Source organism: Apteryx mantelli, chromosome Z (genome assembly GCF_036417845.1).
Source record: "Apteryx mantelli isolate bAptMan1 chromosome Z, bAptMan1.hap1, whole genome shotgun sequence".
NCBI lineage: Eukaryota > Metazoa > Chordata > Aves > Apterygiformes > Apterygidae > Apteryx > Apteryx mantelli.
In genome coordinates this window covers 76,778,604-76,795,037 of record NC_090020.1, presented here as the reverse complement: position 1 = coordinate 76,795,037, position 16,434 = coordinate 76,778,604, and the positions used below count along the sequence as shown (strand labels likewise).

Sequence of the window (16,434 nt, the reverse complement as noted above, 5' to 3'; positions counted from 1 at the left end):
AGAAAGATTTTTGGAAGCAAAATGTTAGTGCTTCATTTTCAGCTTCATGTCCCCCCCCCCCCCCAATTTTATTTTTCCCTTTCCTCTTTGCTGCACTTAGGACAGCATATGACTGTGACACATTCTGGGTTTTAATGCTGTGATGTTTTTCACTGCCCTCAAGCTTTGTTTTTAAGGGGAATTTGGGAGTTCATAAAACAGCCCAGCCACAGACTTTCCTCAAAGCAAAACCGAGGGTTTTGAACAAAATCATGGGTGTTTCGAAGGGCAATACAGCCCTGAGAACAAAAATAAGAAAAGTTGCAAGCATTTGCCTGGAAATTACGAAGTGAACCCAAATTGAACCAGCAGGGTGTTCCTAAAAAGTTTGGAGTTGTTTGCTTGGGGAGGGGGAGTTGCTTTGCTTTTGTATTTTGTTTTGTTTTTTTCCCCATCATTAATTTTTTATTTTTGTGACTGGAGACCGGAAACTTAAAGTGCTAAAATTCAGTGGGATGAGAGCTCATTCCTGCAATAATCACAGCCTGGACAGGCATGGAGTGTGCCGGGATCTGCCTCAAATGAGCTGTTCTTGTGTGATTTCTCCAGCTTCCAGGAAGGGGCATTAGGAAATGTCTGAACGGTGAGCATCTCCCATCTCTCTCTGAAATGAAGGCTCCTCTATCTTATCTCTTATCATTCTCCTTACTACATTATATGGCAGGCCCATCTGTCACTCAAATCTTGCAAGGATCTCCTAGCATGGATCTGCCAGTGCTAGGGTTTGCTGTCCCGGGAGAGCCTGCAGGCAGCACCAGCCGCCAAACAAAGTTGAGTAAAAAGGAAGAAAAACAGAGCAACAGTCAACAACATTTCCCTGGGATGCTTCTAAATCCAAACTGTTTTCCATCTCAAAGATTGTCTGAGTGTGAGTATTGGGTGTGAAGGACTGGGGCTCCTCTGCTGTTTCTCGGCTGTGTTTCCTGCCCTGGTTGCACCAGAGCCCGTGAGGAGTAGACTCGGAGGCAGTGTTTCCCAGCAGCCTCCACACATGGGGATTCAGGCCTCCTCCTGCCCTCCCATGCTTCCTCCCAGAGCCAATTTCTAAGAAGTGCGACGCTATTAGTATGCTGCGCTTTGTGTTGGCTTTTATCACCGCTGGAACAGATGGCTGGGTTTGGACCACTGCCCTCTGTTTGCAGATAGACCAGTTAATTTTGTGGCAGTTGCGAGGACAGGTACAAGCTGTGGGAAATGTCCCTCTTCAGGGCTCTGAGAAAGACACAGGGACCAGACGGCGGCAGGCAGCTGCCCACACTGCATGCATGTGTAAGGCAACGTTTCCCTGGTAGCAGCACCCGCGTGGAAGCGGCACCAAAGCGATGGCCGTGGAGCCGACAGCTATATATAGGCAGGTTCGCTGGAGATGTTCCCAGAAGCGTGCCTGTGCTACGTTTTTCTGACATTGCTCAAGAAGGTAGGATGTGCTTGGCAGAGAGCCACCTGACAAGGACGATGCGTTCGTTGGGTGGCCAAGGGTTTGCGAGGCCAATTTCCTTCCCATGCTCAGTGCATGGGTTAGACACATTTCAGGCACTCCTGCCTGTGTTTGTCCCTTGACCTCTCCCCAGGGACATGGTGTGGGCTGCAGAGTGTCATGATGTGGTAGACCTTACGTAAGTATTTTGAGGGGACTTCTATGTATTTTTGTGAGAGGAAAGAAACCTGCCTTACTCCTGGAGCAGAAATCCCCCAGACCCTACAGCTGCAGGGCAATGACTGAGATTGGCCCTCATTGGGATACACCATGGGAAACCAGGGCAGGGATGCTGTAACCAGCATACCTGAGAGCCATTACAGTCTCTGGTACCCTCTGGACTTTTATGGATGCTATGGTCCCTGCCCCAGAGCGAGCACGTTGCCATGGTCCAAACCACAAGTGAACAAGTTACCTGTTCTTGAAGCCAGCTTCCCAGCCATCCAAAGACTCTCAGTCAGCCCAAAATATTTCATGGGCTGCTTACTCATCCTTGACTTGTCCTGTAGTATCTCCTAGAAAGTTGCTTAGGTTTTAGCTGGACTGATGCTCCCTCTAGGAGAGCCTCTTTCTTCATCTCCACAGGCTAGGCAAGAAGCTTTAAGGCAGCTACGTTTCTTATTCAGGCATTTTGCCTGGGTATGAAAGGTAAGTGACTCCAGGCTTGTGTGCATATGTGGTGGAGCCAAGAGCACCTCAAACTTACAGTTTGAGATACCCCATTACAGGTGCATGTCTTCAACCAAAACAGTCAGGAAAGTTTTTCAAGGGCTTCCTCAACTCTAGCTTTGTCTTGTCTTGCTCAAGCCATCTTCGTCTATGAGTCAGCTTGCCCAGGCCAAGGGCACCTTGATGATTGGGGTAAGCTGTTGTGCATAATGTGTGAAGCAGCGTGTGTTGCCCAGCTGCTGTTATAAATGGGCGATCTGTCAACATCTGGCCTTGTTTAAATATCCAGAAGAGATGGAGCTTGCCTAGAAGTCAGCCTTATCTTGGGCTGGGCTGTCCTGACCTCCGTGACTGTCATTGCAGCAAGAGCTCAGCTGTATGTGGGGGGAAGGTGGCTTGGGAAGGAGAAATGCTAGTTCTTCTATGGGAGTAGGAATCGGCTCTTCTTGGCTGGGTGTGTGGCAGGAGCAGCTCCGTCTCAGAGAAAGGCCAGTCTGGTTATTCCCTGACTTACAGCTTACACTGGCTGATGGCACCTTCCCCTCTGCAAGAGCCGCTCATCCACAGAGCCATGCACAGTGATGAGCAGGTGGACAGTGGGCAGAGGATGGAAGAACATCCTGTCCCGTGGATCTTGTCCCTTCCTCAATGCCAAATGACCATGGGTTGAAGATAGAATTTGGGGCTCGGTGACCTGGTCCTGTACTTTTCATACTTGCTTTGTGAGTTTGGTCAGATGCCTTCCCCTCTCCATGCCTGTTCAGTCTTTCCTAGACCATGCGTGTGCTGGAGGACAAGAAGAATCTGTTCATGTAGAGCACCTTGTACAGAAATGTGTGGATCCAGCTGCACTCCTAGATGGGACTGTCAGAGGAAGGCTGATTGAGGGGCTCTTCTGTGGGGTGATCCTTCCTCCATGTGTCCTCTCTTTTGGCATTTTTGTTTCATTATAGGAAAGGGAAGAAGTGGAGGGAGGAAAGTAATAGTCCTCAAGAGCAGTGAGCGTATTAACTTCGCCTGGCCCCAGTAATCCCCATGGCACTCTCCATCTGGGGGAGCAGTGCTAATCACCCTGTTGACAGCGTGGGCTTAAATTAGATTTAAGAAGCTCTTTCAAGTGGAAGCAGCTCTGACCCTGCAGGTAAGGCTTTCTGAAACGCATATTATGGAGATGATAAAGCCCATCTTTTCTCTCCTCTTTCTAAGCAACAAAGTGAGGTTTAGCTTTGACAGGGACATTGTGAGGCCAGGGATTTTAGTGCTATTAGTAAGCCTCTTGTGTAAGACATTAACAGACAAGGATTTTGTTCTCTCTTTTCCCTCACCTTCCTGCGGCAGGAAGTCTGCCTTCGAAAACGAGATGGCACTCGGTGCTTTCAGGAGCACAAGAGGCAGAAGTGGCTGAGCACACAGGTATAATCCGTACAGGAACCAGTGCTGGATGAGCGATGAGATGGTGGATGCTTGTGGGGCAGCTGAGGATGTCATGCCCATTAGAGTGCTCCACTGCTCATCTTTCTGGCACATGCAGCTCTCCAGGAGCCCATGGAAGAGCTGGCCTGAGCTAGGAGCTGGAGGGACGCTAGAGAAGCTCCAGCTTCCAGATCCCTGGAACTGGAGGAAAGCTGTGATCTCTGCTAGCGAAGGACTGGGCTGAGCAATAGAAGATGACTTTGCTAGGCCTGTTTCTATTGGGTTGGTGGCTGGGAAGTGTCTGCAGCATGTGTCTCCAGCGCAGACATAGTGTAATGTCTGCAGTACAGGCGTATCATAGCACCTCTGGTGCAGGCAGATCGTGGCATCTCCTGTTGGACAGGCATTTCAGAGTATCTGCAGTCAGCATCTGCAGTACAGGGGTATTATAGCATCTACATTTGTCATATGTAGTACAGGTGTACCGTAACATCTACGGTCAGCATTTGCAGTGCAGGTGTACTGTAGTATCTACAGTTGGTAACTGCACTACAGGTGTACCATAGCATCTACAGTCGATGTCTGCAGTACAGGTGTACCGTAGCATCTACAGTTGACCTGTGCAGTGACAGGCATACTGTAGCATCTGCAGTAGCAGTGCGACAGGGACAAAGCCTTTGGAACGCACTTGGCAAAGCTGGAGCAGAGACGCACAGGGAGGAAATGAGTTAATGGAGCTTTTTTCTTTCCTAGATCACCACTTCAGAGCCAGGCCTTGGTAATAGCAGAATTGATGGGAAATTTCCCAGCAAAATGCTTTATCATAGCAAACTCTTGGTTTTGGAACTACATCTTCTTTTGCTGGATGAATCTGCTTTCAGAAAAGCGGCCTTATTTCTCTTTGCTGGGAGGAAGCTGTGGTAGGTGAGACTCTTGCAGAGTTTGAGCACTTAGCGTAGGGAGCTTCCACAAGTCAGGGAACAGCCCCAGCTGAAGCTGTTGGGTGTCTGGGGTAGGTCATGGAGGCACTTGCTGAATTGCAGGAAGCTTGAGAAGGTCTCGGGTGTCTGGGCTTGGAGCAGAGAATCGCTGACTCTCGATTTCAGGAGGTCAAACTGTTCCCAGCTAGCTCTAGCTGGTTGATGCCTTGTTACCAATGACTGTCCCAATGGCTTTGAGGGGGCTGTTAAAAGGGAACTGTAAAGGATTTGGCCCTCTGTTCTAAGTGAACTTGGAAGAGGACACTGGGACTGTTCAGCAGATGGTGGCATATTGTTTTCTGTCTGGATCCATGATCCCCTTCTCTCTTCTTACCAGGATCAGGACTGCCCTCATCCCATGATGTCATGCCAATGGCTGTCACATCACTATAGCCCTTCCATCCTGCTTGCAGCGGCCACCTCTGGTGGTCTTGTCTTCAGATAGATTTGTCCATGGATCCACATAGCCTGATCATATTCAGGGAAAAAATACTGGAAATACATTTGGTTTAGACTGCAGTGGTAGTAGCCGGAGGTGAACATGTTTATGTCCATGTTGAATTTTCTTCTCCTGCTAAGACTGACCATGACTGATCTCATTGCCCCTGTAGCAAAGAAGCCAAGAGCTGAACAGGACCTGGGAGCTCGATCTCATTTTGCTGCTAGCTGAGTGGGAATTTGGGGCTGGGCTGAGAAGCAGCAATGTGGAGGGAACTGTACTTCCGCCTGGATCCTGTGACTGAACAGAGACCTTCTGTCTAAGAGATGTTCTGTTTCCAGTATTAATTCCCACTGGCCTTGCAGATCTGGTGAAATTGTACATTGTGTCTCCGGAGTGAAGCATCCAGGCTAGAAGTTGCTGAGTACAAGTCTGGGATCTATTGCGACTGTAGTACCTCAGAGCCCTTGAAATGGTACCAAATAGGTACAAGAACCAGAATGGAGTTAATCCATCATTTACCTGCATGTGAATATGTGGGCAATACTAGCTTCATCCCCAAAAGCAGGACTGGCAAAGGCTACGAGGATGACGGAAATTGTAGAACAGCCTCTGTGGGAGGGATGATTGAGGAAGCCAGAACTCTTGAGACGTATGCAGAGTCATGGGAAAGGCAGGTGAGGATCAACTGTTCACTGTCTCCTAAAATGAGAAGCAGGGGACAGCAAAGGAAGACTGCAGGAGGTCAATCCAGTGCTAGAGGAGGTGGATGCCACAGTGGAGGGAGATGGGCAGTGGGGCACTGCCATGGGATGTGGGGTGTTGCAGATGCTAAACATTTATGCATGCTGAAGGGAAACAGGACAGGTCCATGGAAGAGAAACCCACCAAATACACAGAAAAATATGTACGGTGGTAGCGTGTGGCTGGAGTCTGGGCAAGCACGTGGGGTATCCGACACTTTTGCTCTCTCCTTACCCCATCCCTAAACATGTGCACGAGTCTGTGGCTGAAAGCAAGTCTGGGTCTGATGCTGTGCCGCAGGTGTGTGTGGAGGAGCACACTGCTGAGCAGCCTCCTCCACACCTTTGTGCAAATGCGGTCATGCTCATGGAGCACTGGTATTGCTGCCCTGGAAGGAGCAGCACCCCAAGCTGAGGCGTGTGGGTCCTGCCTGCCTCCACTTGGGGTGGGTTAGCTCCTCTGGGGATACATAAAGCCAAACCTCCTCTCAATTTCTGACCAAGGGCTGGTGATTCATTTTGTTTCTTCCAAATTTTTTCACCACTACTGGAAGAATTACATCCGTATATGTGCAGAGGTGGCGGTGGTGGGAAAAGCTGTGGGTGGTTTAGTCCTGATGCTATCATGAAATGGGAGAAACCTTACTGGAAGAACTGCTTGTACAGCATCGTTGTTCAGATCTCTGGTCTGAGGAGATTCAGGGATGGTTTAGTCAAATATCTAAGGTGTCTCAGGCTTGGACTCCCAGCTGTGTGGAGCTCTTCTTTTGTCTCGACAGCCAAGAAATGATTCACTACTGGGACAAAAGCAAATATTGTCCAAACTCTTTTCTGCAGCAGATTGAGCTTTCCACTGCTGGGTTTGCTGTGTAATAAATGCGGTTCCCCACCATCACCTTTCAAATGTTCCCTGCCAGAATGGGGACGCAGCCCTGAGACCTGCATATTCTAACACTGCTGGTGATACGCTGCTCACTGTCCCGTGCATCTGTGTGACAGGATATTGCCTTTTGTTAGCGAAATCATTAAACGAGCAACTACAGTAAATGGAAATTTGCATTAGAAGCACCTGCAGAAATTGTGGAGGTTTCGTTATGTGCTTGAAAAAAAAACATGGCTTTGGGCAAAACAGGCAAACAAAGCAAATACTGCATGGGAAATTGTGATTCGAGTGAGAGAAGAAAACAAAAAGTTGGTTTTCTGTCTAGATTTTTCACACTAAAATAGCTCTGGTTCCTGCCTGGCAGCAGGGTTCATGTCTGAAAAAAAAGTGGAGTTTTGTGGAGAGGAAAGTGGCCGAGAGATGAGGTTTCTGTGCCGGCACCGAGACTGCCTTTGTCGCAGCAGAGCCAGGACTCTCAAGGGAGCTGGGCCATGTCCCTTACCCCTGTCTTTTTCCACCTGTAAGTCAAAAGCATCACCCTCCTCCTCCTTCTCCTCCTCCTCCTCCTCCCAGAGCCTTCTGCAGCTGCTTGGCTTGGATCCTCAATGCTTTGGGGCAGGAATCGTCTCTTGCCATGTAATTTTGCAGCCCTGTGTCAGCACAGTCTGGCCACAGGTGAGGCTGGCAGGCACGCAGACAGAAACAGCAGTGATTATTTTAATGACTGATAAGATGAGGAGCAGCAGGGGACGGAAGGTGGCTTTCCTCTGGGGGAGGAACAGTAGATACGAGACGAGGAGCTTGACGGCTAACGATGTTATTGGTACTGATATGAGCCAACTTAAGGCTACAGCGCGCAGACCTCACGCTTCAAAGAGCAGCCTGATTGCCTGGGGAGTCAGAGGGACTTCATCGCGCTCCCGTCCTTCACGTTGCACAGCTGGATGCCATCTGCAAGGGCATGATGGCTGCTCTCCCCAGCTCTGTGTGGCAGCAGGCTGCCAGAGGTGGAGTGCAGGGTTAGATGGACTGATGGTGGGCGCTCTGGTGGGAGAGCCATGGCTCCTCTCCCTTGGCTGTCTATCCTTGGTTGCTAGGTGTGTGTAGATCTCCATCAGCTTGGGGAAGTTGGAGCTGCTGCTGGAGACAACTTCGACCCTCCCAGCTTCTTCTTCTGCCCAGCGGCTTCCCCATTGCCATATGAGTGGCACCAGCTGGGGTGCTAGGGGGACCTGTGGCCAGTTTTAACCCCATCCCCTCATTTTTTAGTTAAAGTCCAGACCTGCTGGAGTCAGCTTGGATGTCCCAGCCCTGCTGCTGAAATCCCCAGTGCTGCATGTCTCACCTGCTGTCTCCTTAGGGGTGTTGGGTGCACAGGGCTGTGGTAGGCAACGGTGTGGGCATCCCTACACCTGGCTTCTGGGGGGAATTGCTCCGTTGAAGACACCATTTGCAGCCATGTGTTGGGCTGTTCTGCCCACCACTCTGTTGCTGCCAGCCTTGTGGGGCCTGTGCTGGCATCTGGATTATCAGAGCTGCCTGCAGAGCCTGCCCTGGCCCTCGAAGGCTGCTGGAAAGGGTTGGGGCAGAGCCTCGGTGAGTAAGGAGCGGGAGGGAAGGTGGGTCCTGGGGTGGCTCCTGCCGCAGGATGGTCAGATCCAGCCTTGCTGCAGGCAGCTCTGGGAGAAGGGGACTGAACCTGGCCCCCAGCAGCTCCCGGGAGAGGTGTGAGGGGTGCAACCCCTGTGGCTTGGTCCCCCATCTCCCCATGCTGAATCCAGAGCAGAGCATGGAGCCTGCTCTTTGAATCCATATGGGAGTTAGTCCCTGTCCTAATCCATCTCTAAGCAGCTCCAATTCCTGATGGGGTAAGCCAATCCCATGGCTTTTAGGGAATATTTAGTGAGAAGGGAATTTAAGATCAATAGGGAGAGTCAGTGCTAGCAGTTATGCTCTTGCTAGTGCTCCAGGTTTGCAGGCGCATATCTCTGCTGACCCTGCAGCTCCTGCTGCTCTCCGGGCTGCTCAGCAGCACCGTATTTCAGTATTGCCCAGGGATTTGTAGCTTTGCCGCAGCTCTGCGGGTGTCCTGCACCCAGACGCTGCTGCGGGTGCAACAGGCGTGGCGTGACTTTGAGCAAAAGAGACCCTGCTGGTGACATGCACTGATTTGCCGGCCACCCCTCTCTGAGATAGCTGGGAGAGCCAAGCCCTGGAGCTGGTGCAGCGGGAGGGCAAAGCTGCTTAATTTATTTTCCTGGGTCAGAGCTGAGCAGGGTCTCTCTGCTCAGCAAAGGCTATGCTTAGGCCGTGCAGTTCAGGGACCTTCTGGCCATGGTCTGGGTGAGTACAGGAGCGTCTGCCTTAATGTAGCACCTTCTGTCTCTGCCCTGATCTGTCCCTCAGCTCAGAGTCTGAGTCAGGGTATTTGTGGCTATCTAGGTGTGGGAGGGATTTGGGGGCCACTTCTTTAAACCGCGTACATTTATCCGAGAATCAGGTCTGGTGCGTTTTCTATCAGGACTGCCAAGGATTCCTCCTTTTTGTGGAAATACCCTCGAGTTCCTGCTCCCTTACCCCCGTTGCTGGAGGAGGCAGGTGGGGCGGCCCATGGGGGATAGAGGAGGGGCTCAGGGCAGAGGATGCTGCAACGCTCAGAGCAGAGGGCAGGATGCACTGCCGCGTGGTAGCATTTGGCTTCTGCAGGTGAGTCAGTCCGGCCCTGGGAGGGAACAAGCCTAGAAGGCTGCGGGGAAGCGTGGAGGAGGTAGAGCATGTGAAAAAGAGGAGTAGGAGAGAAGAAGTGGCATGAATGATAATGACATTATAATTAGCACTTAGTGCTCCTCGCCCAGAGCTTTCAAAGGAAGGTCACCTTTATTATCGCTGTTTTACAGGCAGGGAAACTGAGTCACGGGGAGGCGGGAAGAGCGATTTACTCAAGGTCATCCGGGCGGCATGGGGCTGGGCTGGGAGCACAGTCTGGGTCTCGTGCGTCCGTCCTCTTCTGTCACAGCACGCCAGGGCCGGGCCTTGCTGCCAGCCCTTGCGGCACAAACCAAGAGCCGTAAATTCAGCAGCGAGGCCACTGGGAGGTCCCTGGTCCTTCTCTGCCCATCGCCTTCGCCATGGGCTCCTGTGGCTATTTCAGGTCCCACATCTCTCCTGGCCCTACTGCCCCTGCGGGGAGAGATGTTTGTGGCCAGGCTGGTCCAGCAGCATCCCCAAATCTGTTTGCAACATCCTCCCCAGCCATCCTTGCCTTGCCACTCAGCCCTCGTTGTCCTGCTGCGAACCCAAGGCCATCTGGGCTTCTGCAATGGCCACGTTGGGTAATGGATTATGTTTTGCTCTTTTTTTTTTTCTCTGGCCAGTACAGCTCCCCCTCTATTTAGGTCTAAATGGATGCCATCTGGCTAACGAGCCCATATTCATGTTCTAGATTAAAAGGCAATCCTCCACGCGTTACTGATACGGTGCTGTAGATTAGTGAGGTTTAAATGGTTTTGAAGGTGTAATTTGCTTTTCACGCATGGTGCTATTTGCCTTCTGGCAGGTGGGCTGATGGCCCGGCTCTCATGGTGAGGCAGTGCTCGCTGGGCTCTCCAGCCCTACGCTGGCTACAGGGTGGCCATGCAGCCTGTGACCCTGTTGGCCTTCCCCATCATCATCCTCAGCAACATCCCTCATGCACGAACAAGACGGCAGCCTGCCTCTGCCACAGCCCTGGCTCCAAGAGATGCAGAGCCTAGGCGTCCCAGAGCATCTTGCCTATTGCATCTCCATCTCCATCTGCCTTTAGCGGGGACGCAGCTGTTGCAACATGGTCCGTGCTAGCCCTTCCCTGTGAGCGCACAGCAGATTGCAAGGCCCCTTGCCTTTTGAGCAGGGCAAGGGGAGGGTGCACTTATACGCCTGACTTGACACCTGTGCCCAGATCTCCCCACCGTGTAGACTGATTCACTTGCAGCTTGTACAACTCCCTGTGCGCAGCTTCGTGTGTTCCTGGGCAGGGGAAAATCTGGGCCAGGCGCCCTGTGCTGCACTGTGCACGGAGGCGTGAGGGGAGTCAAGCGGCTGGCACGAGCTGGAGAGGGGGGTCCGAGCTCTCCCTGCCCCGGCACATAATCCCACAGCGCTAGCTGGTGCCTGGCCTTGGCCTCACTTGCCGGCAGTGAGTTCAGCCTGTTGCGACGATCTGGCTAAAATGCTTCCCCCTGCTCCACTCCCCGCGCTCGCCTCCTCTGCTCCGCGCAGTCACACAGGTCCCGCCTGCAGAAGGAGCCTTGCCACTTGTTTCTGCCAGCCGGCTCCTACCTCCACGCCCCGTTTTATTCAGCTGCAGAAATAATAAACTGGAGTGAGGGAGCTGTTTGGAAAGAGAGAGCTCGGCTGCGCTGGGAGCCTGATTCAGAGAAAAGGGCAGGTTCCCCCTCCCTGCTGCAGCTCCTGCCAACCCAGCTGGCTTCCCAGGCCAGCAGCTATTCAGCCACTGCGGAGACGCCAATGAGAGTTACGGTGTCTCTTGCATGCCCATAAATGCTGCTGCTGTTATATCAGGCCAGCGCGGTGCTCAGCGCTGTACAAGTAACACCAGCATCAGGAGAGGCTGGGTCTCCTCAGCGGCGTCCTATCCCTCTCCTCTCCTCTTTGGGGGGAGCTGGGCCTTAAGCATGGCACAGCCACCTGCCTGGGCAGCCGAGGGTGTCTGCAGTCTCTTCGTAGGCAGCATCTGCTCCTGGGGTAATGCTGCAGCTGCCTAAGAGAGCCTAGCACCAGGGTTTGACTTTCTCGGGGGAGAAGTTGGAAACGAGGTGAGAGAAATGCAGCGTTTATGCAAGGCGTTATTGTAGCCTCTGGGCGCCTGGCTCTGCTGGCAGCTCCAGTGGAAAGTGCCAGAGGCCACTGAAGGAAGGAGAGCGTGCCGGCAAAATGCCTCTTTTTGCTGACAGTTCCCCTGCGGCCACGCCAGCGTCTTGCTTCGCGGCCAGCTCCTTGCAGCCGCACTGCTCCCTCCGTGTGCCCCTGCTGCGCCCCAAGACCGGCTCTCAGTGAGCTGCTGTGAGCTCTCTCGGGGCCCAACGCTGACTGCTGCTCCTTGTGTTTGCTTCCACAGATGGCTAATCCCGTGCCGTCAGCTTGCTGCGTGGTGCTCGCCGCGGTGGTGGTGGTGTATGCTCAGAGACACAGCCAGCAGGGTGAGTCTCTTCCGACATCTCCGACCTTGCGTTTCCCAAAAAATCCGGGTGTCGTTCCCCTGGCCGCTCTCCAGGGGCAAGCTGTGTGTGCTGCCCGGGGTTGCCTGATGTTACCGTTCTAGTCGTTGGCCTCTCCTCCCCTCCGTGACGCGTGTGCTCCCTCCTGCCCGCCACTGCTGGGCTTTGGGCAGCTTTGCCAGCAAAGCCTGCATCCCGCCAAGTGCCTGCTCAGATGGCCTTGTCCCCCTAGGTGCGCCTTGTCCTACCCAGACCTCTCTGTGTCTGGGATGCCCTTACTGCCAGGGCACCATCTCTAACCCCCTTGTCCCTGCTTTCGTGCATGCTGTGCTGTGCCGTCCACCTGTGAGGGAGTGGGAGTGTGGGAGGAGGCAGCCCAGTGCTTCGTCCTGCTCTCGTCTCCTGGGGTGACTTTATGCTGGGGTGGGTGGTTGCTGGGACTGAGTTTCCACCTCTTGAAGCCCAGCTCGCCTGCTTCATCTGAGCCTGTGGCCAGCACCCGCACTCAGAGTTGGCCCAGCTGCACCCACCGCTAGCTCGCGCCTCTCCAGGTCAGTGGAGCATTGGGGCTTTCCTTAGTGACGGCTTTACAGAGACTAAAGAGGCGTTGAGAAGTTGGAGCTGGAGGACCCAGGAGGGTTTGGGGACAGCTGGTTGGGTCCCACCTGTGGGGCCACCTATGGCAACCCTGCAAAAAAGGGCAAAAAGGGGGAAGCCCAGAAGTCACTTGCTTTGCTGGCAGCTAGCCTGCCTGTAGTTGCTCTCTGTGAATCATAAAGGGGAATTTTGCTGACTGGCTCTGAAAGGGACAACTGTGCGTCCCTGGGCTCTGTGGGATTGATGAACCCAGCCAGAGCATCCCGCTGAGCTGGCAGAGTGAATGAGAGAGCTGGGACTGTGCTGGGGTCGTCCGTGTGTGCCTCCCCCTCCAAGACCTGGATAGGGAGAGCAGTGGGTCATTCGGCTCTTGAGAAGGGAATTGGGCCCCTGCTTAACCGACAGCACAGAGTACACATTCCCATCCAGTTCCCACGTGGAAAATTAGCTCTTAGAGCCTGCAGTTCAAGTGCTGCTACTGTTGGAGAGGCAAGAAGAGTTGCTCTAAATCCGGCTGGGTGGTTTTACATTGCTGGAGGCTCCCAGAGATGGCAGTCAGGCCAGTTTGTAAGCTGACAGCCCTGTTTGCTTGGACACGAAGCAGTTGGGGTCCAGTGGCACATCCCCAACGCATAGTGCCAGTCATGTTCTGGCAACAGGGAGAGCCTGCCAGGTGGTGTTGAGTGAGCAGTCCCAGCACCTTCCTGGGGCGCCTGCTCAACGTGTTTGGGTGCTGAGTGGTGGAAGGAGCTGGGGTAGAGGTGAGCTGTGTGCTGCTCATGGTGGTGGGACGCTTTCTTCAGAGAACTGAGGCTGCCAGGGCCTTGAAAGACCCAGGGTAAGGCTGCCAGAGCATCCCTTGGATGTATTGTGTTGCTTCCGCCTGTGCTGCGGGGATAGCAGCCCAACCCTGTCACACAGATAGATGCGCAAAAGACAGAGGTGCCAGGTATTTCAGGGATATGCACTGTGGAAATGTGTTGTCTAGACAGAGGAATGAATCACTAATTCCTGCCAGCACTGGCCAGGGCTAAACATTTCACCGTTGGCAGGCATGTGCTGGTGCTGGGAGAGTGGGCATGGATAAGGCTGCTGTTCCAGGCCCTTGGCTCCTTGATCCCACAGGATTCAGGGATTTGGCAGCTTAGCCTCCCCCTCCCTCCATCCCTCCTCCTTCCCTTGCCCTGGCTGCATTAGGCAGGGAGGTGTCTTGGGCACCAGCTCTGAACAGGAGCTGCTGAAGCCTGATGGCATCAACGGGCATCTGGACTCTGTGCATGGATAAAACAAGGCTCCCTCCAGCTACAGTAACTAGAGAGGCTGCTCTGCAATGGAAAAGGGCTCTAGGGGAGGTAAAAAGGAGTTTGAGGCCACAGAGCGAGAAAAATAGGGCATAAGAGCTGGAAGAAGGCTGGTGGGGCAGTTCCACATCTGCCTGAAATCTAGTTGTCCCCCTGAGGAACTGTGCCCTGCATCCCTTATGGACACCTCTCCGAAACGCTATTGTGGTACTGGGAGGGAGCCATGGCTCTGGGCATGTGCTTTGGAGCAGAAGGTCTCCTGCCAGGCCCCGTCCCCGCTGTGTCACAGCCCCTGGCACCTGGCTCGCAGAGCTGGGAGAGGCCGTGGTGCTGTGGCCGGCATTGGGAGCGCCTGTCCCATGCTGGAGGACAGACAGGTCTAAGAGCCAAGACACCTTACGTCCCGACTGAGCGGAGTGGGGGAAATGTGCTGGCATGAAGTCCATTTGTAATGCGACTGAGGCATGTTCGACTTTAATAGCTCATGAAGCACTTTAGGAGATGCATTAGCACTGCATACTTGCGTGAGGAGGATGTGACAAGCTGCTAAATGTGCACGAGCACAGCTCTGCGAGGCCAGGCACCTGCTCCTGGCTCTCATGTGCACCCTGGTGATTACTAAAGCATCCTACAAAGTGCCACATGAATTAATAATGGCAGTGCTGGGCTCAGTGGAGGTGAGGTTGCTCATGTGTTAATTCCTCTGCTGCTCATCTTTGGCCCTGCTCCTCAGAGCTGTGAGACTGAAGGGTGAATTTGTCTGAGACACAGGAGCCGAGGAGCTCCACAGACTCTGAGGTTGGGGTGCTGGAGGAGGTCAGAGCTAAGCAGATGTACAGGAGCTGCTGTTCCTGGGTATCTTTCATCCCTCTGGTCCTCCCTGAGTACATCCCCAGGACAGTCTTGCTCTGGAAGACAGTTTTCTTCTGGTGATGCCCTGTACTCTACGCTCGTTTTTGGCAGTGCATGCAACGTACCCTGAGGCTGGGTACCTGCCATGCCTAAATGCATGGTCCTTGCAGAAGGGAACAGGCTATGCTGCCAGCAAGATCACTCCCTTTGCAAGCAGGCAGCAGCAGGAGCTGAGATACGGAGCTCCCTTGCTTCACACCTGCGGCAGGCTGCTGAAGATACAACTGTGGCCAGCCCGATGGGCACCGCCGCAAGCTAGAGCTATCAAACTAGGATCGCTCTCAGCCTTCCTCTGCCACGGTGCCTTTGGCACCTGGGAGGCGCTGTGCTGCATTCTGCTCCAGTGTCGACGCTGTTTTGGGGCAGCTGGAGTGGACCTTGGGTGTTGCTGAAGCCAACAGCATAGCGGGGAGACAGCAGCTCCTGTTACACAGGAGTTACACAGTGCACTCACTGCTAATCCAATTGCTGCTAAACCAATCACTCCATGCCGCTAATCCCATCACGCTGGGTGGCTCTGGCGGTCTCTGCTGATGCGTTCGGTCTCACTGAAGCTGGGCCAGCGTGGGTGGGATCGCTGCGGCTCGAGCCGACATTGCTTTGAATGCATGTCCTTCGCCCAGCCTGGCCGTGGCAGCAGGCTGATGCTGGGCCCCCCTGTGGGGCTTGCTGAGTGAGTGGTTGGGGCATGTGTTTTGCAGCAGAAGCAGGAAAGGGAGCCAGCTCCAGGGCATGGCTGGCTCCGGGGAGACCTGCTCTGCCTCTGGGTGTCCCTGCCAGTATCTTCTTCCTCCCACAAATCTTAAAGCGCCCGGCAAAGCAGAGGGGTAGACAAGAGTTGCAAGAAATAAGAGGGGACAGAGGAGGAAGAGCTGGCTAAAGGCCACACATCCCAATATCCTCCGCATTAGCTGGGGTAGCTCAGTTTTCCCTGGCCTTTTCCTTCTTGCATTTCCTTCTCTAGGCAGCAGTCATTGCTGATTTGTTTCAGAATATGGAATGGTGATGGGAAAACCACAGGGGAGAAAAGAAGTGATGCTGCCTGCTGTAACACGCAGCTTTGGTAGACTGGGTCTTCAGTCGTGTCCCCCATCAACACTGAGAACAGCACTGGCAGATACCCTACCCTGCAGAGATCATCTCCGCAGCAGTGCTTAGGTGCCCTCAAAGGATGGGAAGAGGGCATGGCATGGAGACCTGGGACTTGGCCTAAACTCTTTAGCCTGGGAAATTTTTAGATGTTGGAGATGTATAGCCATGTGTCAGGTCACAAAATATTTGTGCATGGGTGATTTCAGCTCTTCCTAGCCACTGCCAGGACTGCTTGTGGCTGAAAGGAGCTGTTATCCAGCTACAGAAATCCTGGCAAGAGGGAGCTCTCTTTCCCAGGCTCCTGCCATGGCCAAAGCTTCTTCCCCATCCATCAGCTCTGCCAGAGTTACATCCGCATCTGTCCCAGCCTGAGATTTCTCTGCTTTTAAAAGAGGAGTAATTCTGCTTTATTGATCCTCACCTTGCTGAATTAACTCACGTTTAAACAATAATTATGTTTTCACCCTGGAGAGAAGACAAAGAGATAAACGTCTCTGGAAATGAATGTGTTTCAGATGCCACATGCCGGGGTTAATTTATTGATGTGCGTAGAAGCTGCTATCTTCTTGCTTTCCCACCAGCAACAAGCAATTAGCCCCCATCATTCCTCAACCAAGGAAGAGAAAGAGAGATTTTGTTTCATTACTTTCCCTCCTCTCTTGCACCGTTCAGC

The 16,434-nt window shown here is 53.2% G+C and overlaps 1 protein-coding gene across 6 annotated transcripts in view; it reads left to right on the top strand.

Moving 5' to 3' along the window:
• The window catches only part of CNTFR (ciliary neurotrophic factor receptor), a 237,938-nt gene that overhangs the window by 122,955 nt on the left and 98,549 nt on the right, over positions 1-16,434 (top strand). For all 6 annotated transcript variants that reach the window (XM_067316142.1, XM_067316141.1, XM_067316146.1 and 3 more), the window contains one exon: positions 11,760-11,841. In XM_067316142.1, coding sequence (XP_067172243.1) covers positions 11,760-11,841 — 82 coding nt within the window. The remainder of the gene's footprint in view (positions 1-11,759; positions 11,842-16,434) is intronic.